This window comes from Anolis sagrei, chromosome 7, assembly GCF_037176765.1.
Source record: "Anolis sagrei isolate rAnoSag1 chromosome 7, rAnoSag1.mat, whole genome shotgun sequence".
NCBI classification, from domain to species: domain Eukaryota; kingdom Metazoa; phylum Chordata; class Lepidosauria; order Squamata; family Dactyloidae; genus Anolis; species Anolis sagrei.
The window spans coordinates 37,470,809-37,497,542 of NC_090027.1; the positions used below are offsets into that span (position 1 = coordinate 37,470,809).

General features: G+C 39.4%; 1 protein-coding gene across 6 annotated transcripts in view; it reads right to left on the reverse strand.

Annotated features, from left to right (window-relative positions):
- ARHGEF12 (Rho guanine nucleotide exchange factor 12) overlaps window positions 1-26,734 on the reverse strand; it is a 123,560-nt gene that overhangs the window by 67,351 nt on the left and 29,475 nt on the right. For 4 of the 6 annotated variants that reach the window (XM_067470773.1, XM_067470775.1, XM_067470772.1 and 1 more), the window contains exons 3-12: window positions 21,888-21,911; window positions 20,893-20,981; window positions 18,611-18,667; window positions 11,010-11,108; window positions 7,934-7,983; window positions 7,270-7,327; window positions 4,513-4,691; window positions 3,979-4,056; window positions 2,137-2,256; window positions 769-903 (exon numbers count right to left, since the gene is read on the reverse strand). In XM_067470773.1, coding sequence (XP_067326874.1) covers window positions 769-903; window positions 2,137-2,256; window positions 3,979-4,056; window positions 4,513-4,691; window positions 7,270-7,327; window positions 7,934-7,983; window positions 11,010-11,108; window positions 18,611-18,667; window positions 20,893-20,981; window positions 21,888-21,911 — 889 coding nt within the window. The remainder of the gene's footprint in view (window positions 1-768; window positions 904-2,136; window positions 2,257-3,978; window positions 4,057-4,512; window positions 4,692-7,269; window positions 7,328-7,933; window positions 7,984-11,009; window positions 11,109-18,610; window positions 18,668-20,892; window positions 20,982-21,887; window positions 21,912-26,734) is intronic. The other 2 variants (XM_067470776.1, XM_067470777.1) reach the window with 1 other exon arrangement.

The following is a 26,734-nucleotide window of genomic DNA, read 5'->3' on the forward strand; positions in this document are numbered from 1 at the left end:
AACTACAACGCCAAAACTCAAGGTCAATGCCCACCTAACCCTTCCGGTATTTTCTGTTGGTCATGGGAGTTCTGTGTGCCAAGTTTGGCCCAATTTCATCATTCAGAATGCTCTTTGATTGTAGGTAAACTATAAACCCCAGCAACTACAACTCCCACATGACAAAATCAATGCCTCCCACCCCCACCAGTATGCAAATTTGGGTGTATTAGGTATTTGTGCCAAATTGGGTCCAGTGAATGCTTTGAGTTTTCCAGGCAGTCTGGCCATATTCCAGAAGCATTCCCTCTTGATGTTTCACCCACATCTATGGCAGGCATCCTCAGAGTTGATGAGGATGACTGCCATAGATGTCAGTGGAAAAGTCAGGAGAGAATGCTTCTGGAACATGGCCAGACAGTCCGGAAAACTCACAGCAACCCAGTGATTCCAGCCATGAAAGCCTTTGACAACACATGAGAACAATTCACTGTTCAGTCAGGAAGTTTGTAAAACATCTTCATCCCATATCTAATTGAGTTTTCCTGGAAGATAAATCCACCTGGAGGTTTGATTCTGGATCAAAGGAACTAAAAAAGCATTTATGGAGTTGTGAAGTGAAATGAAAATGAAAATACCCATTCCTTCGAACTAGGGAAAGATAATGGGAGAAGTTACTCCCTGACATGACTCTCAAGCTATCAGAACTAGCTGATCTAAAATGACAAAGCATCGGCTTAGACAAATCACATGGGTCAGGTGATGTCCTGCTTTGGAAAAAGGGCTCACCTCAGCCAGATCACTATTCGTATGGGAGCTGTCCCCAAAACTGCTGTCTCCTCTGTTCAGCCCGTCCCCTCTTTCTGCTTCTATCTCGCTGATTTGCAAAGACTCCATCACAGACTTGGAAGACAAGACCCCATCCTGAAAACAGATAGAGCTGCGTAAGAAACAGGAAGCACTCCACAAAGGGGTTTGAAGAGAACACTTTTTCAAACAAGGAAAGCAACATGATCTGAATTGTCAAATCACTGTGTAAGATTTTACAAGTCACTGTTCAGAAAACTGTTTGCAAAACATTTTTGTTAGTCTTTAATTTAAAGGATACACCACACCTGTACAAAAAGGACCAATGCCACGGCACAAAGCTCTAAATGTGTTCTTACCAGGCCCTCTTAACAAAGGGATGATATGTAATTTTTCGTTACAAGATTTTAATTCAACTATAACAGGTATGGGCAAAGCCAGGCCCAGGGGCCAGATACAGCCCCTTGGGCTCTTTTCTCAGGCCATCCTCTCTCTCACCATCCTGTTCTTCCTTCTTCCCTCCATCCCTTCCTTCTTTCCCTCTTTCTCCCTCCCTCCTTCCCTTACACGTTTTCATCCTTCCTTCCATCCTTCCTCTCTCCTTCCCTCCCTCCATTCATTCCCTTCCACCCTTTCGTCCTTCCTTCTCTCTTTCCTTCCTCCTTCCTTTCCTTCCATCCTTCCTTCCCTTTTGTCTTTTCTTCCTTCCCTTTCTGCTTCCATCCTTCCTCCCTTTCACACTTCCTTCCTTCTCTTTTCTTCCTCCTTCCATCCTTCTCTTCCTCCCTTTCTTCCTCCCCCCCTCCCTCTTTCTCCTTCCATCCTTTCCTTCCTCCGTCTCTCCTTCCCTTTCTCTTTCCTTCCTCCTTCTTCCCTCCTTCCCTTCCATCCTTCCTCCCTTTTGTCTTTCCTTCCTTCCCTCCTCCTTTCCTTCCTCCTTCCCTCTTTCTCCTTCCATCCTTCCCTTGCTCTCTTTCATCCTTCCTTCCTCCTTCCCTTCCTTCCATCCTTCCCTTCCTCCCTTTTGTCCTTCCTTCCCTTCCTTCCTTCTATCACCAGGAAGCCAGTCCTCTTAGCAGAGAGTGCTAGCATGTAGCCCCCAAGTTAGAAAGGTTGCCCATGTCTGATCTATAGCGTGCTCTCCGTCATCAATCATCAGTTTGTGTGAGCTCAGAAGTAAGACCAAGTTGTTAGTTGTGTAATCTGTAATTTACTCCTCTGGGAGGGTTGTGTAGGCTTGTGTAAATTGGCACTAAAAACGAAATTGGTGCTAAAAAAAAAAATCCGTGCACGCACATAAGCCATTCCCAAGGAGGACAGCACTATCAGGACTGCCAAGATTCCCATTACCTGGATGGAGCCTGTTGCTTTGGACAACTGTTCCTGCAGCTGAGGGATGTGCTTCTTGGCCTCCTGGATCTCCTTCAGCAACTGGGAGGCAGGGGAGCGGCTGTAATCTTCTTGCAAAGACTGAAAGGCATCAAACATTCTACGTTCAAACCACTGGAGTTAAGAAAGTGGAAGACTCATACATGTGAGTCACAAAACAGGGGGAAAAACAAAAAAAGGGGATGCAAAAAAGAAAAACCCAGGATGAGAACTCTCAATATCCATTTGGAGACAGGTCAGTGTTATTGGTAAAATGTTACATTTTATACAATTACGTATCTCAAATAAAGATTATTATTACAAAAAAAGTGTACGCTTTTGTTGCAGCTGCCACTATTTTCTATTCACAATAGCAACAAAGTGACATAAACTGACTGAAATTCACACAGTGGCTAGGCCGGGTGTCATGTATCTCCCACACTGGAAAAGAAATGGACCCAAGACTACAAAATTGCATTATAATTCATTTCCAGGTGGTCACTGGCTGCTTTAGGAGCCGCGGTGGCACAATGGGTTCAACCCTTGTGCCGGCCGAACTGCTGACTTAAAGGTCAGCAGTTCAAATCCATGAGACGGGATGAGCTCCCGTCTGTCAGCCCCAGCTACCCATACGAGGACATGAGAGAAGCCTCCCACAGGATGGTAACACATTTGGGCGTCCCCTGGGCTACGTCTCTCCAGACAGCTAATTCTCTCACACCAGAAGCGAGTTGCAGTTTCTCAAGCCGCTTCTGACATGATTTTAAAAAACCTGGCTGCTTGTTCCTCTAAGGAAGAGCTTCTTATGCTGTCTGATGTGGGGACCAGCCATTTATTCTCCAGATGTGCCGGGGACCAGAGCTATATTTGTGCCCATCGCCCATAACCTTTTTTCCCAGTAATACTTCCCCAAGCAGCAGCCAAGGGCTGACTGTTTTTTTGGTACATCGGAATCACACATATCCCAAAACCTTCTACATTAAACAACTGTTCCAGGGGTAAGCAAGTGACTTCATCCCAATACTTAGGACTATGAACCCCATCCAACCCCCTGCCCTCTCCCATTTCGCTCCAGGATCAATCACATCCCACTTGTGATGCTCCTCTTGTGTTTTACATTATGAGCTTTTAAAATGATGCTCTTCTTTTCAGTACTATCTCAACTATTTTGCACTAAAAGGTAAAGGTAAAGGTTTCCCCTGACATTAAGTCTAGTCGTGTCCGACTTTGGGGGTGGTGCTCATCTCCATTTCTAAGAGCCGGAGTTGTCCGTAGACACCTCCTAGGTCATGTAGCCTCCACCACACTCAGAGGCAGAGAGTTCCACTGCTGAACAGCTCTCTCACACAGTTAGGAAGTTCTTACTCATGTTCAGGTGGAATCTTCTTTCTTTTCTGTAGTTTGAAGCAATTGTTCCATTGCATCCTAATCTCCAGGGCAGCAGAAAACAAGCTTGCTCCCTCCTCCCAATGACTTTCCCTCACACATTTATACATAGCCCTCATCATGTATCCTCTCAGCCTTCTATTGTGCAGACTAAACATGTGCAGCTCTTTAAGCCACTTTTCATATGGCTTGTTCTCCAAACTCTTGATCCTTTGAGTCAACCTCCTCTGGACACATTCCAGCTTGTCACCTGGCTCCTTGGATTCAACCTTTTGGTCAGCCAACCTTTTGGTCAGCAAGTTCAGCAGCTCAGCGGTTTAACCCGCTGGGCCCTTAAAAAATAGTCAGTATCTACTGGAATCAATAAATTGTGTACTTTCACACAAAAGAGGAGTTCATTTTCTCTTTCTTTCCTCCCAAACTCTTTGCATCTGGTACCTGCAACCGCTCCTGTTCTTTCTGCAACATCTTCCGCAAAATCTCCACTTTCTGGCTGTGAACAATATTATTTTCTTCCTGATTAAAAAAAATAGACAAGTCAACTTTTACTTTTGGACAAAAAAAAATTAGTTCTTAAGTAGATTCTAAATAGCTATCTTTGAAATTGGTCAAACTGTAAATGATCGATACCCAAAAATAATGTCATTACAACAACACATTAACTGCAAATTGATCTTCTACTGAACCAAACTACACGTACCATGTCTCCCAATTTTAGCAGAAAATCTTAACGGAAAATCAAGACATATGGTCAAGAATAGATGAGTCCCTTTATCAACCTTTAATATAAATACGATGACTGAGCAGCATAGTGATTCAACTAAGTGGGGAACTCTATACAGACTAAGACCTTGGATACCACTCAGGTTTCACCGCCAACCTGACTAGATGGAAAAGGACAAGAAGAATTTCCCAACCAAACAGACTAAGACATTCCCTCCGACAACAGCACCAGAATCCTATAGCTCTTACCCCCATCAGCACTGGACTTGTGATCCTCTCAGTGTTTCCCGATGCTCCCGGTGAGTGAGGAGATGTCATGATGGGAGACATATGACCAAACGCTGCCGGATCCAACTCGGAATCAGCCAGAGGTATCTGGGGCGACCCTGGTGGGCGCCCTTGCACAGTGAGGGCTACATAGGACCCCGCTGAGGAAGAAAAGGAGGGTAAAACACACCTTTTAACCACTACATAGGAATAAGCTCATGCTTCCTCTCTTTAATCTGTCAGCAAATTAGCTCCCTGCAACAGATGATATGGGAGGAACGCTTGCTAAGAGAAACTGGGCAAAACAACAACCGAACACCTCCCAAGAATCTGTTATTAAGAGTCATAAGACATCTCTGAAGTGCGATGCTTGTCAGATATTTTGGATACTGTCCTCCTACGGCTGCGGTAAAACCGAGGCGACGGAGGGAAGGCATTTTCTGTTTGCAGAAATTAGCAAAAAGAAAAAAAGATAATAATGAAACAGGACCAAGTGCTTGCAATTCCTCCTACAAACAGAAGTGTCACTTGGCAGGTTTGATGAGTATTTAAGCAGTATGTTTTTAATTGCATTCCGGTAAACACTCCTTATATAATACTGTGGCACTGGAACATTCAACCACGCCTACAGTACCACAAGAGCAAGGTAAGCACTTGATTTTTCTTGGTCAAATTACTCTTGTCGAAAGACCAAACCCACTTCTTTAGCTATTGTGCAAAGTACACTAAGACTAGTATGTTCACCACATACAGCATAAGCCTGGACTGGAGAGTGAAGACACCAAGAAAAATCAAATGCGAAAGGTTGGCAGATAGGCAATTTCCTTTCTTGTGTTCATTAACAAAACAAGCAGTGCAGGCTGCACAGTGATCAACATGGGTCCAGTTGTTTCCCAGACCAAAGGATATTTTCCAAAGTTTTCACATTTCAATGTGTTTTTGAAGGCTTTCATGGGCAGAATCACTGGGTTAATGTGAGTTTTCCAGGCTGTCTGGCCATGTTCCAGAAGCATTCTCTCTTGATGTTTCACCCACACCTATGGCAGGCATCCTCAGAGGTTGTGAAGTCTGTTGGAAAGTAGGCAAATGAGGTATATATATCTGTGGAATGGACTCTTGTCCGCTTGAGGCAGGTGTGAATCTGCAATTGGCCACCTTGATTAGCACTGAATGCCATTGCAGCTTCAAAGTCTGGTGCTTCCTGCCCGGGGGACTCTTTTGTTGGGAGTTATTAGCTGGCTTGATTTATTCATGTCTGGAATTCCCCCCGTTTTTTGAATGTTGCTCTTTATTTAACTGTCCTAATTCTACAGGTTTTTTTTTTAATACTGGTAGCCAGTTTTGGTTAATTTTCATGGTTTTCTCCTTTCTGTTGAAATTTTTTCACATGCTTGTAGATTTCAATGGCTTTTCTGTTAGTCTGACATGGTGGCTGTTAGAGTGGTCCAGCATTTCTGTGTTCTCAAATAATATGCTGTGCCCAGGTTTGGTTCATCAGGTGCTCTGCTATGGCTGACTCCTCTTGCTGAAGTAATCTGCTGTGCCTTTCATGTTCCTTGATTCATGTTTGGGCGCTGTGTTTGGTGGTCCCTCTGTAGACTTGTCCACAGCTGCATGGTCACAGTTTGCAAGCAGAGGGAAGTGTAGAATGAATGTCTGAGCTATGCTGGTATTCCTATAGTTTATGCTGCATTTAAGACATCAGTAAAATAGAGGGCCCTACATTTTTGTACAGTTCAATGTTTGGAAGAAATGCTATTCCTTTTCAGATACAGAAAACCCAGTGCATTACCTGGGTCAAAAAGTTTTAAATGTTGGATAACATTTTAGAAAGATAGTTTTCCTTGGGATGCATAAAAGAGTTAAGAGTTCAATGTTTCTTCAGTTTTCATCAGGTGCTCTGTTATGGCTGACTTCTCTGGTTGAAGTAGTCTGCAGTGCCTTTCATGTTCCTTGATTCATGTCTGGGCAATGCTGCTGCATTTAGGGGTCCCTAAGTAGACTTGTCCACAGCTGCATGGTATCTGGTAGACTCCTGCAGAGGTGAGAGGATCCCTCTTGTCCTTTGCTGAATGTAGCATTTGTTGGATTTTCTTAGTTGGTCTGTAAACCGTTTGTAGGTTGTGTTTCTTCATCAGCTTCTCTATTCGCTCAGTGGTTCCCTTGATGTATGGCAAGAACACTTTTCCTTTGGCTGGATCTTTGTTTTTACTCTCATGGCTTGTTCTTGGTCTTTTCAGCTCTTCTGATGTCTGTGGTGGAGTCTCCATTGTCCTGTAGAGCCCTGTTTAGGTATTCACATTTCACTTCGAACCATATTCCAGAAATGCATCTGAACTAATGGACTGAGCCCCCAGTGGCACAATGGGTTAAGTCCTTGTGCTGGCAGGATTGATGACTGATAGGTCAGCAGTTCGAATCTGGGGAGAGTGGGTCGAATCTGGGGAGAGTGGGTGTCCTGTCAGCTTCAGCTCCCCATGTGGATGGTAAAACATCAAACATCTGGGCGTCCCCTGGGCAATGTCTTTGCAGATGGCCAATTCACTCACACCAGAAGCAACTTGCAGTTTCTCAGGTCGCTCCTGACATTTAAAAAAGCTCTAATGGATTAATATAACAGCTTAAAATAAATAACTAAAGGCCTCTTGGTTGAATCAAGACAATTTGACCTCTGTTACTTATCCCACTTGCAGATGAAGGACTCAACAGAAAATAAATAACTTTGCATGATCTACTCACACTTTATCAGTTTCACCACTTCCAGGTGGTTTGAGTGTGTTACTAGGGTCCCATTCACCTACCAAAAGATAAAAGCTGCATTATTTCCAGTTTTGAATGTGAAAGCTATGTTTAAATATGAAGCTAAACTGATTAAACTTCCACTATGACCTTTAACAAGAGATCGTATCCTATTAGATAAGACTGCCCTGAAAATTCTAATGAAGCCACTTTTTTTTCATCAGAGAGATCAAATGCCAAGTCTAACAATGAAAATCTAAAGACTTCTTCCTGATGGCATGAAGTAAGGCTATGACAAAAAAAACAACAAAGGGAATGTAACTATACAGCCATAGAGCAGAGATTTTGGCTTCCGAAACATGCACAGAGAGTTTAAAGTCCTTTTAACAGACAAAAAAAAAATATGAAACCTTGTGTAATATCCATGAGCTTACAAAGCATGGTTATGAAACGGGAGAGCTTTCCATGAAAAAAAAAGGCAAGCATCTGGCAAAAGAAGCATCTTACTTAGTGCCAGTTCTAAATATAGGAAAATACACAGTGCCTTAAATGTTCCTGAGAGGTAGATTTTGGCAAAAGACTGTTGCAGCGACGAGGGTCACTGAAGAATTCTTATCTCTTTCCAGGAGCAACGGACTCTTCTGAAAACACCCAGTGCTCCTACCTTAATGATTCGGTCACCAGTTTGAACTCCAGCCCGCATGGCTGCGCCATCTAAAGGGAAGAAACAGATTATTTACAAATAAATACATTGTCTGTGCTGGTATTGCTCTCTATTATCCAATGAAAGCACATGTTCCTTTATAGGTTACACAAGAGCTACACATGTACTGTTATACTGTGGGACCATATGCACTAGCTCAGGTATGGGTAAACATTGGCCCTCTGGGTGTTTTGGACTCCAACTCCCACCATTCCTAACAGCCTCAGGCCCGCTTAAGCGGCTGAGGGGCAAAAGGAAAGGGCGTGAGGCTGTTAGGAATGGTGGGAGTTGGAGTCCAAAACATCCAGAGGGCCAATGTTTGCCCATGCCTGCACTAGGTGCACCTAATCAGAGTGTAGAAATATATTTTTTTTCCAAATGAATTTTGTCACCTTTTTGTTTTACACTTTGAAGTTGGCATCCTTTGTCAGAATCAGTATTGTCTGGGATAACTATAACATTTTGGGATTACATTTATTTTGATTGTTGACATTCTTCCAAGTAGGAATAACAGGTCTGAGTTATTCTACCTTTGTAGATCTTTCTGTATCTCTTTCCAAACTTTTTCATAATTATTTTTAAATAGTTCAGAATTATTTGTCAATTGGATTCCGAAATATATTAACAACAACTACTACTACTTTATTTTTGTACCCTGTCTCCATCTCCCCGAAGGGACTTGAGGTGTCTTACATATGGCACAATGTTCTAGAACAGGGCATAAAATAAACACACAAAACAATAAAAGATAAAACCACTAGCATATAAACCAATGATTTAAACTCAAAATAAGGCTCTAGTTTTACTTTAATTGTAACATTTAGTTTTACTTTAGTTGTAACATTTATTTGTTTCAACGTCTCTTGGGTTTTTAAACTCCTATTGTGAATTATTACTTTTGTTTTGACTCTACTGATCGATAATCCCACCACTTTTCCAAATTCTGTTACTACTTCTAGTGCTTTTGGGAATTTCTGTAAGGGATTTTGTGTCAAGATCACAATATCATCTGCAATAATAATAATAATAATAATAATCCTTTATTTATACCCCGCTACCATCTCCCACAGTAATCGGTGAGGCTTACAAGAGGCCGAGCCCAAAATACATCAAAACAAAAAACATAACCGCAACAATACAATACAGCAATAAATAACTCATAGCAAAGCAAAAACAATAACAAAATATCACGATGCAATTTAAAAACATGGCCGGGCTAAATGCAAAGGTTATTTTTTTTTAAATGCTGGGCATGACCAGGTGAAAAAGGATGGATATTTTGGGGGGTAAGTGGGTGTGCAGACACTTCTAACTCTCTCGTAAAGTCCTACCTTATAATTTTCTTGTCTGATTATTAAGATTTCTATATTAGTGTTTAATCTAATTTGTCTAGCCAGTACTTCCACTGTTAAAATAAAAAGTAGAGGTGAGCAGAGTGTAGAAATGTTAATGTTGGGGATCACAAATTTTAAGATTTCTCAGCACTCCTTTTGGGACTACAGATCCCCAAGTCTTCAAGCTAGCATCACCATAGTGGTTGGGAATTCTGTTGAGGGAAACAACCTTCTCAAACCTCCTCTATATGATGTTTGTCTGTTTTGTAATGTGTTGTTTTGTAGCCTGAAGTATGTGTCTTGTTTGATTTTCAGTTTCCTTATCTCTATATACCTAAAGCAGTGGGAGGGGCTGCAGGTCACATGACTCAGTGACAGAGTGTTCAGATTTAAACAGGATGACATTTTGGGAATGTCAGTTGACATATCCAAAACTGTTAGAAAAGTGTGTTGAACCTTGAATGAGCTTGAGTATAGAAGTCTGTCAGAGTGCAGGACCTCATGTTAGGAAGTTAGAAACTGTTGAGGTTTGTGTTTTATTTTAAGGTAAATTCTTATTAAGGAAAACTGTATAAAGCAACATAATTTATGAAGAAACTGTTAAGGATTATAAGTTCAAGATGCAAATTCTCTGAAATGTTACTGAAGTTTTTAACTCCTGACAAGAAATTTGCCCGTATATTTAAATACAGGAAGTTGTCAGTAAACAAAACTTGTATTTAAACAAAGTCTGCTTGCATCATTGTCTGCTGAATGCATCAAACAGAAACAAAACATCTACATGCTCAGCAATCATCTATTACCAAACAAACTTTGCTACCCCAATTAGGTTGTGATCCTAACAGGTCATGATCCATTATCCCCAATAAATTCAGAAAGAAACAGTCCAAAAAAAGGTAACATTTCCAAGCTCTGCTCAGGACTTGGGCAGGTTGTCGCTTTCTCAGTTGCAGTTGCAAAATCAGCACAAAATACAAAAGCTACACTGCTGACTTCTATAAAAGTATATTTTAAAGACAAAGACAACTATAATACTGTATATACTCGAGTATAAGGCGGCCTGAATATAAGCCGAGGCACCAAATTTTACCACAAAAAACTGGGAAAACATATCGACTCGAGTATAAGCCGAGGGTAGGAAATGCAGCAGCTATTGGTAAGTTTCAAATTAAAAATAGATACAATACAATTCCATTAATTGAAGCATGAGTAGGTTAAATATTTTGAATATTTACATAAAACTATAATTTAAGATTAGACTGTGGAACTCTGATTAAACCATTATTCTATCCTTCTTCAATGTAAATGTGCTTGCATATCCTTCCAATAAAAATAGAGTAAAATAATAAATATAATAATACTACTACTAATAATAGAGCAAAATAATGGAAATGTAACAATAACAGTAATAATAGAGGAAAATAATAAATATTATAAAAACAATAATAAAGTAGAATGATCAATGTAACAACAACAACAATAATAACAATACTTTTATTATGTATTTCTAACAGGGTAAAATAATAAATAACCTTGACTCGAATATAAGCCGAGTGGGAATTTTTCAGCCTAAAAAAAGGGCTGAAAAACTAGGCTTATACTCGAATATATACAGTATTTCACAAGGCACAAACACACAGTAAATATTCAACATATACATGCTGAGGTTGGCACAGGGAATGACCCTGACCAGGAGGACTCACCTTCTTTGACAGACTGTACAAAGACTGGATTGTCTCCACTGACTGTCAACCCAAATCCATTTTCATCCCGCTGTATAATAACACAACGCTGAACAAGACCTGCACCGGAGAGGGGCGAATAAGAGCAAAGAAAGATAGAAGTAAGCATCAGATCAGAATCTTATTGTGCTCACAGAGAATCACTGTCTACAGAATGGAATCTGTGCAGAATCTGAAGCCAGGGACAGCAGTAGGGAGAGAGAAAACCAAATATTAGGAAATCTGGGCATAAGCAACGGAATCAACACAGCAACTACATCATGCTTACAACAATGATCACATGGATCAGGGATACAGCAAAAAGGGGTATATCCAATGTGTTTTGAAATCACAGAAACCTTTAAAAAACGGAATTATTAAGTCATACTGCAGAAATGTCTTAGTCCCAATAAAATTCTACACAACATATCTATCTTAGCTTGATAAATCTGTCTCTAGTACCAGACTTATGCACAGTCTAAACATCCCTAGCCTTGTTTGCAAGGAAATGAACGCCTGGACAAACTACAGGATGGAATGGAACCCTTTCCAAACGGAAATGCTCAGTATTTTTTTTTTACAAGCGCGTACATTCATTTGTTAAGTCAGTCTTGGTAGTAAGAACATAAAAAATCAAGTGTAAACATGTTTCATGTTGGCTGCAGGAGTACCTGGTGACACAATGGGTTAAAGAAGGGGTCCTTAGACTAAGACCTGGGGGCTAGATCCGGCCCTTCAAGGTCATTTACCCAGCCTTCGCTCAGGCTCAACCTAAGTCTGAAACAACTTGAAAGTACACGACAACGACAACAACTTGAAAGCACACAACTACAACAACAATCCTATTTCATCAGCCAAAAGCAGGCCCACACTTCCCATTGAAATATCAATAAGTTTATATTTGTTAAAATTGTTCTTCATTTTAATTATTGTATTGTTTTAAAGTGTTTTTTGTACTACAAATAAGATATGTGCAGTGTGCATAGGAATTCATTCATGTTCTTTTCAAATTACAATCCGGCCTTCCAACAGTTTGAGGGACTGTGACCTGGCCCTCTGTTTAAAAAGTTTGAGGACCCCTGGGTTAAACCTTTGTGCCGGCAGGACTCCCGATCACCCAGTCAGCGGTTCAAATCCGGGGAGTGTGGGTTGAGCTCCCTCTGTCAGCTCCAGCACCCCATGAGGGGACATGAGAGAAGGTGCCCACAACTGTGGTACAACATCAAAAATCCGGGCGTCCCCTAAACAATGTCCTTGCAGATGGCCAACTCTCTCACACCAGAAGTGATTTGAAGTTTCTCAAGTAAAAAAAAAAAGTTGGTTGCAGAAATGTCTTCTCCTACCTTATGGTTAACATAAAAACAAAAGCTACTATATTTTTTATTTATTTAAAACTTTTATTTAAATCTTTTATATCCCAATCTTCTCAACCTCCATAGAGGGACTCAGACCGGAGTCCCTCTGCTAATTTTAGCAGGTTAATGTCAAAAATGATTTTAGGTTGATCTTGTATTCTATGATAGCTATAACAGATACCATAATGTGAGCTGCTGGAGCACTGCGAGTCAAACAGGGCATCCTTTCCCAAGAGAAATAGTTTGACAAACTTTTGTAAGCTACACATGAAAAATTTAGAGATCAGAATGACCCATTTCTCTACCAAAGGGGTTTTTTCTCCCTGTTTCTTTTTCTTCATCATCTTTCAGGACGTATTTGTTCATCGCAGGAAGCAATACCAAGATATTGACCGTTTATTTTTCACCTTCATGACTGCTTTTAAATATCACTGTTCCAAAGTCTATTGTTTTGTTAAAGTCAACTTTGACTTCTGGCGACCCTAAAAATGAGAGACTTCCATGTGACTGGATTGTTGTAGGTTTTTTTCGGGCTATATGGCCATGTTCTAGAGGCATTCTCTCCTGACGTTTCACCTGCATCTATGGCAAGCATCCTCAGACATTTTCCATGTGACTTTTATCACCAGCAATCCTGTTTGAATCTTGCAGACTCAGAGCAACCATGGCTTTCTTGATTCAGTGCATTACCTCCTGGATATTGATTGAACTTCTTTTAATTGTTGTTGAACATTTAGGAAGTTGTTTAATAATCAAGACAGAACATTAGTCCAACTATTTTCTAGGCAGAACAAATGAAAAGAAATCAGTGTTTCAGTAGCTGGCCTGGTGAGTAGAAGTAGAAATAATGCAATAATAAAACACCATTTAATATCAATTTAAATATCACTGGCTATATTTCTATCAACATCTATATAACCTTGCCATCACTGTGATAGGTGATACTACTATATTTCAAATCATTGTGAGGAAAACAAAAATTCATCTGTACGGAAGCGTTCTGTATACATTTATTGTGCCTTCAAGCTGTTTCCAGTTTATGGGTTGTGTGCCTTCAAGCTGTTTCCAGTTTATGTCAACCCTGAAGTAAATGCATATTATGGCATTCCTTCAAAGGGAGTTTCTTCTCGGAGAATGCGCCTTCTCTAAGGTCAACTAGTGGACTTACGTCGCTGAAAAGATTCAAAGCCTGGTCTTCAAAGTCACAGTCTAAAACTCAAACCACTACACCATGCTCTCTCTCTTCTGGGCACATTACCACACTGGTAAGAGCTCCCACATTCTCTGGAGAATTCAAGCATTAAAAAAAGGGCAGGAAGTACTCGTCTCACATAGGCTCCCTTCACACAGCTACGAGATTATTTTTGTTGTCTGAAAGTCAAACTGTGTGGGTGTTGCATTGTGCATATTAATGGAGGGGAGAGCAGGAGTTTTGATCCAATTTTTAAGCTTGACAAAAAAAAAAGACTCCCACAAAAATGTTTTTAAAAGAGATCAAATTTACATATGCATTGCCTTACAAAAAGAGGACAACGGCATGAAGGCCTGAGTCCAGTTCTTTGGTGTAACTGGATGAGAAGTCTCCCTTCATTGATTAAGAGCCTTGTCTCAAAACATTATATAAGCACAGGGTACAGAGAAAGAAGTAAAGGTAATTCTACAATATTCTTTTTAAATTCATCAGACACTTCAGGTTTTAGCGTAAGAACATTAACTAACCGTCCTGTCAAAACCCTTCCAAATATCAAGTCACAAGATTATTGGTAAATGGGTTGCGGTGAGTTTTCCAGGCTGTATGGCCATGTTCCAGAAGCATTCTCTCCTGACGTTTCACCAGAAAGGAGGAAAACATAGAAATGAACAAAAACTGGCTACTAGTATTAAAAAAAACTCTAAAATTAGGACAGTAAATAAAGAACAATACTCTGAAAACAGAATTCCAGACATGAAACAATCAGGGCCAGCTAACACCTCCCAACAAAGGAGTCCCCCAGGCAGGAATCAGCCAGGTCTTGAAGCTGCAAGGCTTTGCAATGCTAATCAAGGTAATATTTTTATTTGATCAGTCATATGACCATTTCAAAATAGAACACGAGTAAAAAACAAGGCAACAAGGTGAAGACAGCAGCCGACCTCCTATTTATAGTCAGAATCTTATTTTCCTGGTTCTTCTTTCAGGAAATCTGCTCTTTTCTTAATAGATTTCAGAATAAAAAGGCTTACTCAAGCAAGGTGATTAATTGGAACATTCACATTTGCCTCCAACAGACAAGAATTCTTTCTCTCACCCTAGACCTTCTAGAGATATATAAACTTCCCTTGCTTAGTTTCCAATATACCTCACAACCTCCGAGGATGCCTGCCATGGATGTTAGTGAAACATCAGGAGAGAATGCTTCTGGAACATGGCCAGACAGCCCAGAAAATTCACAGCAACCCATGAAAGCCTTCAACAACACTGTTAGACAGCTTCATTTCCAAGGGATGTATGATATAATTCCTCTTCCAGTACTGTTAAATTAATTTTTTTTGTTTATGAATCACTCATTTGTCTATTGCAACTGGTACCAAGAAAAAACCCTTTGATAATTTGATATTCAATTCAACTACAAACATAAATCTGTGCTGTTAAAAGAATAGCTTGTGTTACAGAAGCAAGGCAAATGGACAATTCAGTGGTACGCTGTGTTTGCTGCTTCTGGATAAAACCTAGTACACAGAGAGAAGCTGTTGTCATGAAATACAAGATACGTTGACTTCTTTATCATTCATCTGGACCAGAGCAAAGATATGAAATGAGTTTAGGATTAGATCTCGCAGGCTTTGACTTTGTTATGTCTACTAGAATGCAACCATTTTATAAAATGTTACAGAAGAATATACAATAAAGGAAGTATGTCAGAAAGGTGGTTCAAGCAAGTACCACCTGATTGTCATCAAGGCTAAAATATTTTGCTGCTAATCTGAGATGGTCATCCTTCCTAATACAAGACTTTTATATTTCTTCCTAGATTACCATATATACTCCAGTATAAGCCGACCCGAATATTAGCCGAGGCACCTAATTTTACCACAAACAACTGGGAAAACATATTGACTTGAGTAGAAGCTGAGGGTGGAAAATACAGCAGCTACTGGTAAATTTCAAAATTAAAATTAATTGAGGCATCAGTAGGTTAAATGTTTTTGAATATTTACATAAAAGTGTAAATTAAGATAAGGCTGTCCAACTCTAATTAAACCATTATGCAAATCTTCTTCAATGTAAATCTTTCCACTAAAACAATACAAAACTTTATTACGGCCACTGACCAGCACAACCGTCCAATAATAATAAATAGAGTAAAATAGTAAATGTAATAAAAATAATAATAGAGTAAAATAATGAAAATGTAATAATAATAATAATAATAATAATAATAATAGAGTAAAATAATGTAAATGTAATATCAATGATAACAGAATAAAATAATAAATATAATAATGATAATAGAGTTAAATAATAAAATTAATAACAAAAATAGATTATAATAAATGTAATAATACTACAGTAAAATAAATGTAATACAAATAATAATAGAGTAAAATAATGAAAATGTAATAATAACAATATAATAACAGAGTAAAATAATGTAAATGTATTAATAATATTAATAATAGAAAGAAAATAATAAATGTAATAACAATAATAACATAGAAAAATAATGTAAATGTAATAAAAATAATAATAGAGTAAAATAATGTAAATGTAATAACAATAAATAGAGTAAAATAATAAATGTAATAATAATAATAATAACAACAACAGAGTAAAATCATAAATAACTTTGACTTGAGTATAAGCTGAGGGGGGCTTTTTCAGTCTTTAAAAAAGGGCTGAAAATTCAGCTTATACTCGAATATATACGGCAATCTCACTGCCTGAACAGTACAAATGTGGGGAAACAATAAATGAGAATAGTTACAGAAATATAAGACTCAAAAGGGAGCTACTGAATTGTATTACAGAGCTCTTCTTTTAGAATAGAATAGAAAATAATGCTCATTCTTTACTGGATGAACATAAATACTGTCATATTCTCAGATGGAAGAAAGAATGGAAAACTGACCGTGTAGTTTCCACAAATTTAAAGCTGCTTTCCCTGCCAGCTATACATTTCCTTTCAGAAACAAACACATTGCTCATTCAAAAGGGGGAGAAAGGGAGGAATTTCAACAGCTCTCACTTCAAAAAGGTAACTGCCACACCTCTAATCAGTTTTGCCACTTCAAGATATTTCCTCACTAACACCCAAAGGCAAGTAAAAAGGCTTTAGTCATCAGCAATACAAAGCGCAGCTTTCTTTACTAGCAGGCTCTTAAACAGCTTGCTCAGTCCAAAGCAAATATTGCAAACTTTTCCACACAGATTTCAGTGTCAGGAGGAGGAGCTGCACAGGAAGAGAGCCAGCAAAGCCAAAGAGAAGTGGAAAGGAAGGAGGGATGGAACCTGCCTGACTAAATCCGAACAGTAGACAGAACTTGAGCAGGATGCCTGCAGGAAGCAAAAGGGCACGCGTTAGGAAGTCATGTTTCATTACACATACGGGAAACCCCAGAACACCGCAGAGCAGGAGGAGATATGCTCCAGATACATTCCAACACAACTCTTCTATTTACTTTACAGAAAACCTAACAGTGTTGGGATTTCCCAGCAGTGTATTAGGGAGGAGTTCCTACCACTGAAGTTATATCAAATAGTTCAACCCATATTCAGTACGTCCAGCACTTTAATTTCTTAAATACACAACCTTCATTCTGTACATAACAGCAGATTCCTAATGGTTGGAAGGGGGAGGTCGTGGAAACTACTAGGTATTCCGCTATGCAAGAATATACTGCTTTTGACCATTTCTACTATTTTAAACTATAACTAACTAGCTGTCCCCTGCCACGCGTTGCTGTGGCCCACTCTGTGCGTGTATATGTGTGTATGTATGTGTGTATATATTTGTGTATTTCTGTGTTTATATGTGTATATGTATATTGTACATATGTGTGTGCTTGTGTATATGCATATATGTGTGTATGTATAGGTATATGTGTGTAGGTGTATATGTATGTATATATTTGTGTGTGCTTGTGTATATATGTGTGCGTGTCTGTATTTGTATGTGCATACGTATATGAATATATGTGCATATGTATATATGGTTTATTTTTTGGGAGGTTAAAAGTCTGTTCTGCTGTTTTGTGTGTGTGTGTTTTTAGGGGTGATTAACACTTGTTGGACTATTAGGTCTATGAATACTGATTTAGGATGGACTGTGTTCCCTCATTTCTCTCCGAAAAATCCTATCCTAGTTATATTTTACCTTGTTCACGTCAGCATATTTTCAATTTTAATCTATTACATTTGGCCCGGCCATTTTTAAAATTGTTTATGTCACTATTGATTATTTTTTGTTTATGTGATTTCTGTGATTTGTATTTTATTGATTGTTTATTGATGTTGTGTTTATTGATGTTTTGTTTGATGCACTTTGGGCTTGGCCTCATGTAAGCCGCACTGAGTCCCTTGGGGAAATGGTAGCGGGCTACAAATAAAGATTATTATTATTATTATTATTATTATTATGTCAAAATTTCATGTCAATCCATCCAGTTGTTTCTGAGTTATGTTTCCCTCACAAACAAACATTACATTTTTATATATATAGATGATTCATAGGTCCAGGAAGAAAATAAAAGAAAATGAAGTAAGCCTGTCTCAGGAGACAGAAGCACAGAACATGCCCCTAATGGAAGTAAAGTAATTTAATATTTTTGGACAAAGGAACTCATACTCTTCTATAGGATTCAAAACATTTTTTATTTAATATCATAAGGAAAGATCATTATGTGGATAATTCTGGAAGTGATGCTATACATCAATACTATATATTATCTTCATCTACTAAAAATCTGTGAAGCCACTGATGGAGATACTAGTTGGTGCTGTTCTAGCTCAAAGAAAGGTTTCCCCTCAGGGAATGCATGACAATACAGGAGACAGCCAATGTTGGCACACGTAGGTTAGTATTTATCAGCAAGCTTGCACACTTAAGCCACGTTAAAAGCTCATTCCCTTTCCCTGCCATAGAGGAAACCAGGCCTGGCAGGCAAAGGGCAGAGGCCTTGGGCATACAAAACAACAGCACAAAGCACACCGAACAAAGGCACAGGGCTGCAGCGGCTGCTTCAGCTTACCATACGTCTCGGATCTACTCTCGTCCGAGCTACACTTTGTCTTCCTGGAGGAGCTGTCTGCACGAAAGCAGGAGAGAAGGAGAAAGAGATATAGGAAATATGGAGACCAACGTGGAAAAAAATTCATAAAAAAACCCAGAATGATTTGAATAATCGGATTAATTCATGCAAAACACAAAGTATGGGCAAACATAGAAGTGACAACATTTGAAATCAGAATGTGAATACAAGAGATTTGAATTACACACATAACAAGGTTCTAGGAAGGAAGGAAAAGATACCATGAAGCTCCACGTTTTAGACATCATATAGTGACTAGGAGAAGATGTTTAATGTATATATACACAACCTATACATCCTATTATTGCACACTATCACATGCAATGACAATGCTGCTTAAAGCAATAATGTGCTGTTCCAGGCACAAAGGGGAATCATAGAATAATAATTGCAGCAAGTCTTAAAACTAACTTTTAGTTATTTCCCTCCAGCTGTGTTATCCAGGATTTCTGGACAAGCTATCACATGATTATTTCATGAGTGACGGAAACAGACTAGTGTCACTATTTAAGATGCAAAAATCCAAAAATACTGAACAACCCCCATCAGAATACAGAGGTCCATATGGAAATGTTGTGCTTTCACAAATGAAAATATACATATGTATTACTGCCATAGATATAACTTAAATATTCTTTTTAAAATCATGGTGGTTTTGCACAACATTTGTTTGTTTGTTTACTTGATTTATTGCCTGCCTTTTTCTTTGCGCAGGACTCAGAAAGTGCTGCCCCCATTTTGATATCATCAGCTCATTGCATTATTGAAGCATCACTTTTCATTCAGCCTCATAGGAAAACTAGGAGGCAGTTCTCTCTTCATTTCACAAACCCCAACAAATTATGGATTGCACCTAGCAAAAATTCCAAAGGGGATTATATAAACACCTGGTCTACTGACTCCTCCCTGTAAGTACGCATCTTTGCATATCACATTCTGCAGTCTTCAAAATCAGCTCTCACCTGCTGCACGTTCTTGGAGAATAGCAACAAGCTAAACGGCAAAGTGCACAGACACAAAGCAACACACCGCATGGGGCCAAGAGGCTCACCCGCAAGCCAGTCACACAGTTAGGAGCACACAGCAGTCACTGGGTTAGTAGGCTGGGGTGGGTGGCACCATCACATGCAGACTAAATTCCAAGACAGCGTTAGACTCTGAATGCAACACAGATGGTCTACAGGTATAGGGAAAAAGAAAAAAAAGTGAACAGCCACTTCCAATTAGAAGTTTATCAAAGGACAAAATGCTTGAAGGGAACTTCACTTGGGAAAGAGGTTCTCCAGCTAACGGAGCCAGTATGTATTACTCAGCATTGCTCCGTACATAGAATACTTCATGGAAACAAAAGTTTACCTAGCTGGTCAGCAATCAGGATCAGAAACTAAGGAGGAAATGCTAATATGGAGCTTTCAAGTATTGGTGGTTGAAAGCAATGTGGTGCTGAAAAAGGAATGGATGAAGCAAGAACTACTAGGAAAATAGGAAGATTGAGAGAGACCCAAATTTATATGAGATCTGCATAACAAAGCTCTCAGTGACCCCACACTTGTACCGGGACACCTGTGCTGACTGCCAGTTAAATTGTCTGCTGATTAGCAAAGCGGAAATATGTACCCAAATCAGCATAATCCTCGTGCAGCTTGCAGTTTGTTGGGTATGCTAATTCAGCAAGCTTGGCACCACAGAACAGAAAACAGCACTTCCTCTTCGTAAGTGTATCTGAAAGCCTAAGGCCTATACCACCAAAGATGAATGATCAGATATTACAACAAGATGACATAATAATTCTGAGTGGACTAACAGTGCTGGAGGAGAGCCATTCTATGGTGCCATAGCTTCAAACAAATATGCAGCCATGATAGACTCCAACTAGGCAAAAAACAGAGTAATGGAAGACTTAAACATGCAGCCCATGTAATTTGGCCCTTTACTGCTGTCAAAAGATGAGTGGTCTGTCTATTGCAGCAAATAGTTGACAGCTCATCTAATTACATGAGTCTATGTGAACACAATCAACAGGAGAACTGTGAAGAACGCTGTGCAACTCCATTTAGAAATGTAAAACTTTGTGTTATGAGTGTGAAAAAGAAAGCCAGCAGTTACTTCTGAATACTACACACATAAAAAGAGTATGGTGATTTTTTTTAACTCTTAAGAACTGTTGGCTACAACCTGCTTATAGCTGTGAGGGCTATAAGCGATGATAGTTGTGATGTTACCTGTCGGGTCAAAGTCGTGGGCACTGATGCAGCGTTCAACCTTCTGCTTCTTATCTGCTGGAGACTCTCTGCTCAGAATGCTGCCGTGCCTGAAGCCAAACAAAGAAGTGTAGAAACTAAACACAACACAATACCACTGACAAGGAAATAAAAGTTACTGGGAAAGCTTTCGACAATACATTAAAATAAAAGTTAGCTTGCTGAACTAATGCATCTCATTAGGTCCTCAATGATCCCCCCCCCCCCAAATCCCTTCAAAGAATGTTCAGCCAAAAATAAAAAAAGGTTGGAAGCACTGTAACACAATGCCAACAAATCCCAAAACAGTCAAATGATCCATAGGCATTCCATGATCAATGGTATCAAATGCCATTGAGAGCTCTGCCCTTATAAGTCTTTCTCCAGTGTCAATTGTGGCTAATCATATAAATAACATACAATGCCAATCTTAAAAGAGTTACTTCTGCTCTAATGTGATAATGATATTCAAAACTCTAACTTTGAGAGAGTGCCTCTTCCTACATCTGACTGTCCAATGACTGAGGTTTGTGGGGGAGATGGGTTCCTCTGTGTCCTACTAGCATGGTTAATTCTTTGTGCTGGGACTTGAGAGGAGGCTTTTTCATCTGTGGTGCCTCAACTGTGTAATGCCCTCCACCAGGAGACCCAATTGCACCAATGTTAATTCTGTGAAAAGTGAAAATCTGGCTATTCATTAAGGCCTTCGGGACTTATATTTCCAAATATTTCTTAAAATGTTTAAATATTTTATATCTGTTTTTAATTCGCCATTATAGTTAAGCTGTGTTGAGCTTATTTAAATTATTGTTATTGTTTTGGACAGTTCAGCTCCTTTCTTCAATGAGTAGGCCATCCTAGGCATTGGAATTCTAGTTACAGACAGGAAGAACTATCTTCATCATGAATCGTGGTGGGAGTACAAAAATTATCTTGTCTATACATTCACAAAAGTAGTAAAATCCTGAAGAATTTACCTTGTAGGTTTTTTGAGAGGAAACCTGCAAAGTAGAAATAAAAATAAAAATTAGTACAAAATAGTTTCTTGATGATTAAAAAAGAATATGTTATGTTTCAGAAAAAAGATGTTAATTTGCAATTTATTATTTGCTGTTTCTATTCATTCCCTCTTTGTTTAGTTGCAATCTGCTGAGCAAAGATTTCAGTTCTCAAAAAATGAAGAAACACTGAAGAGTTTTAACCTCTTAACTCTTTTATGCATCCCAAGGAAGACTATCTTTCTAAAATGTTATCCAACATTTAAAACTTTTTGACCCAGGTAATGCACTTCTGTTGCAGGAATATTTCACTTTTTTGTGTGTATCTGAAAGGAATAGCATTTCCTCCAAACATTGAACTGCACAAAAATGCAGGACCTTATATTTTACTGAAGTATTAAATGAAGCATAAACTATAGGCATACCAGCATAGCTTAGACAGTCATTCTACACTTTGCTCGCAAATTATGACATGGCTGAAATTGTTTGACATAATATTAATATACAGTTTAACAAATACAAAAAATGCCTCAAAACCTATTAGAATGAAGCTTTAATAATTGCTGAACTCAAAATCAGTTGAATAATTTGAATAATCTCCATCTATCTACCCACAAAATTCTGAAGAGTGCTGTCACACAGGCAAGCAATGCAACTTTTAAAATATATATTTTATTAACAAGCCCCAGAACTTATATTACATTTTCCTGTGCTGCAGCAGAACATCTCCTCGAAAAGAAAGCAGGCTTGTTTTGAAGTCTGCAGAGATAAACACTCGGAAATGCAGCTCTAACTGCATGAACTCCGAGCTTATGGCTGCCTCCCCCATCCTGCCTCAGTCTCCATCTCTCTTACATGAAAATGCCTGCAAACAATGCCGCATGCGTCAAAGGGGAGAACTCATCTAAAGGCATTCTGGGATAGGTTCCCGGAAGCTCTTGGGCTGCAAGCCAGCTTCCCCAGTTTCTCTCCACACATTCTGCACAAGGAGATGGAAAGGGAAGAACAGAAGCAGGGCAAGGAGGAGGTCATGTTCACAAGGAAACCACTCATAGCCCAATACACTGTTTCAATGCAATAAGATGCTGACAGATATTCATCCCATTTCCCTCAAAAGAAGGTATAAAATGTTCTTATTACTTTCTTAGGCAAAATAAAAGAATAAAACCAAGCTGTTGTGAGCCTGACCTACTCCCTGGAAGCAATTATTTTTGTGGTGTCTGAAATACTGCACAAAGAGCTGCAACATTAAGCCAATTGAGTTTTTAATGTGCTTATTTAAACAGAGCAGAAAAGCTGACAGAAATAACATTTCTTCTTATGCCTCTTCATGGATTCACTGAATATTCTCTTATATACTTACTGGTGGGCAATTGCAGAAGGCTAAGGGGATGCAACAACCTCTACAACTCTTTTGAGAACAATATTCTACACTGAACTTGATCCAGCATAGAAGGAAGAAAGGCTGTGCCCAAGTGGCCCACATTACGCTTCTATGGGCCATTCTCATAATATGTTTGTCCCTTATGACAATATCAGCACTACAGGCAGCATACCATCTGTTTTGCCCTCCCTAGAGCACTGTTAAGATTTTACCTAAGAAAAATATTCAAATAACCATAATGGGATTTACAAATAAAGAGTGGCCAAGTAATACTAATGTTTGGAGTGCTTCCTGATTTTATTTACAGAAAACAATACAATTATTTTTAATATAAGAGAAAAAATATATTATTTCTAATATAAGAAAATAAGCCCCAGGTGGCGCAATGGGTTAAACCCTTGTGCTGGCAAGACTGAAGACCGACAGGTCAGAGGTTCGAATCTGGGGAGAGCGCAGATGAGCTCCTGTCTGTCAGCTCCAGCTCCCCATGTGGGGACATGAGAGAAGCCTCCCATAAGGGTGGTAAAACATCAAACATTTGGGCGTTCCGTAGGCAATGTCCTTGGAGACGGCCTGTTCTCTCACACCAGAAGCGACTTGCAGTTTCTCAAGTCACTCCTGACACACACACACACATATGATAATAACATTCATAAATGGCAGATAACTTGTAAGAACGCCACACATGACATTATTTGCTTTAGATTTATGTCAGGTCCACAAATAGATCTAATCTCCACCGTGAAAACAACAATACTAAAGCTTAACAGTTTAAACATACCTCTAAAAAGTTAGAACTCCCAATTCCAGATCACACAGAATTATTCAATATGGAATATTATGCTATTAAGGATAACATACAAAAGAACTGCTGCCTATGAGCTACTCATTTGATTCTAGACTGCTAAAAATGTTTAGGCCAACACTGCTTAGCTTTGGAAATGAGCTACCAAATAACCATGACAACAAGCAGACAACTCAGTACATTTTCCTCATGTATATACTACAGCGAAAATCAAGATGTGTCACTGATTGCCATTATATTGCTGAGCTAAAGTAAAATGAGTAAAAAAATAAAGCAAACCAATACTAAATATAAAGCGGTAGACAGCATAGTAAAAGAAAAACAAACATTTAAGTGGTTTTGATGGTAAATCCAATTGAGATACCCAATACTCTTAAATGACACTGATAATAATAGCGCTGACTGTGCCTATCCACTATCAGCTTGAATAGTCTGGTCTATAAATTCTATTCCCATACTATAAAACCAGTGTCCTTTGTTTCTGACCTCTATAGGTGTCAAACAAATGCATATATCTGCCTGTTCAAAGGAAACTAAAGCCTGTATGCTATGTTCAAAGTCTATGTATCATGCTCAAGTCTTTCTGCAGCCTTCCCACACTCCACATCTCACTCAATAGATTCTAATGACCCTTAGTACTTGAGGGGGGAGAGAGAAATGCAGCAAAGATGCTTTTCCGTTGTATTTGTAAGTATATACGTTGCTAGTAGCAAAGCACAGTGCTGCTCTTGTTTGAAGCCAGCCTTGAAGCAGACGGATTCTGCAATAGAGTATATTATATATTATCCGTCACAGCTGCCGGGTTAGAGAAAGGCTGGTGAACGAGGGGGTGGAAGTGTCAAAGCCTTGCTACTGAAGTTTCAGCCACAGTCCAGCCATTCAGCCCCAACCCAAGCAAGGCCCTCAGCGCTGTTCCATGACACAAGTTCTCAGATTTTTCCAAGAGCTGATGTCAGGACTTTTCGCAGAGAAAGAACTGCATTTACAGAGCCTGTGAGGAAGGAGGGCTTCCCCAGCAGCTAATCTCAATGTGGCCATTGTATTTCTTGGTAGTGAAAGCCAGAACCTTGCAAGTGGTTTTATTTGGTGCAGAAATTCTGCCTCCTTAAGAAGAAGAAGGCCAAACATTCCCAGCACCAAATAATGTACTTGCCAAAGAGATCAGCTTGTACCTTGAGGAGTTCATTTTACTACTAAGCTCACAACACAGCCCAACTAAAGCTATGAAACAGACTAGCTTATAATTTGCTGATAGACCTGTGCATTGTATATTTTTATCCTATTTCCGCTCCCTCACCCCTATTGTGCTTCAGTATTTATATTTATATTTTAAATGTACTAAACGTACCAAGTTCGTATGAAATGTGACTTTTATTTCCTGTGCTGGTCTATGACCAAAATAAATGATTTGATTTGATTAGCTTACACCCAAATAAATACTTTGGTTTTCCATCTTAATGATTGAGATTGTTGTCATGGTTGGTCCTGAAAAGGTCTGTTGGTTGTTTTGCTTGCTTGTTCGTATGCTGCAAGTCGCTTCTGGTCGCTTCTGGAGTAAGAGAATTGGCCGTCTACGAAAACGTTGCCCAGGGGATGCCCGGATGTCTTGCAATCCTGCGAGGGGGCTTCTCTCATGTCCCCCAGACAAGCATCCCGAGCTCTGAGGATTACCTGGGAAGGAATCCCACTGGAGCATTGCAGCACACCCAAATACCTGGGAATCACTCTGGACCATGCTCTGACCTACAAGAAGAACTGCCTGAATATAAAGCAAAAAGTGGGCACTAGAAACAATATCGTATGAAAGCTGACTGGCACAACCTGGGGATCACAACTAGACACAATGAAGACATCTGCCCTTGCGCTATGCTACTCTGCTGCTGAGTATGCATGCCCAGTGTGGAACACATCTCACCACGATAAAACAGTGGATGTGGCTCTTAATAAGACATCATGGGATGTCTGCACCCTATACCACTGGAGAAATGACACTGTTTAGTGAAGTAGCAGCCAATAGTGAAAGGACCAAGGCAGTGACAACTCCAGCTCGTCCCCTGTTTGGATATCAGCCAGCACACCAACGACTTAAATCAAGAAATAGTTTTCTAAGATCTACAGAGACACTCGCTGGTACACCCCAGCAAGCGAGAGTCCAAAAGTGGCAGGCTCAAACCCAGAACCTCAACCAATGGCTGATACCAAATGAGAGACTCCCCCCTGGGCACACAGAAAACTGGGCCACTTGGAAGACGCTGAACAGACTGCACTCTGACACCATGAGATGCAGAGTCAACCTTAAGAAATGGGGCTACAAAGTGGAATCCACGACATGTGAGTGTGGAGAGGAGCAAACAACAAACCATCTGCTGCAATGCAACCTGAACCCTGCCACATGCACAATGGAGGACCTTCTTGCAGCAACACCAGAGGCACTCCAAGTGGCCAGATACTGGTCAAAGGACATTTAATTAACTACCAAGCTTGCAAACTTTGTGCTTTGCTTGTTTGTTTGTATGTTTGTTTGTTAAAAAAATGCAATACAACTGTTTGGTTTTCTCCTGACATGATAAATATTCCATCTTAAGATATTTTAGAGGTCATTTTTCATAGTACATGATACTAATACTGCTGCTTTTG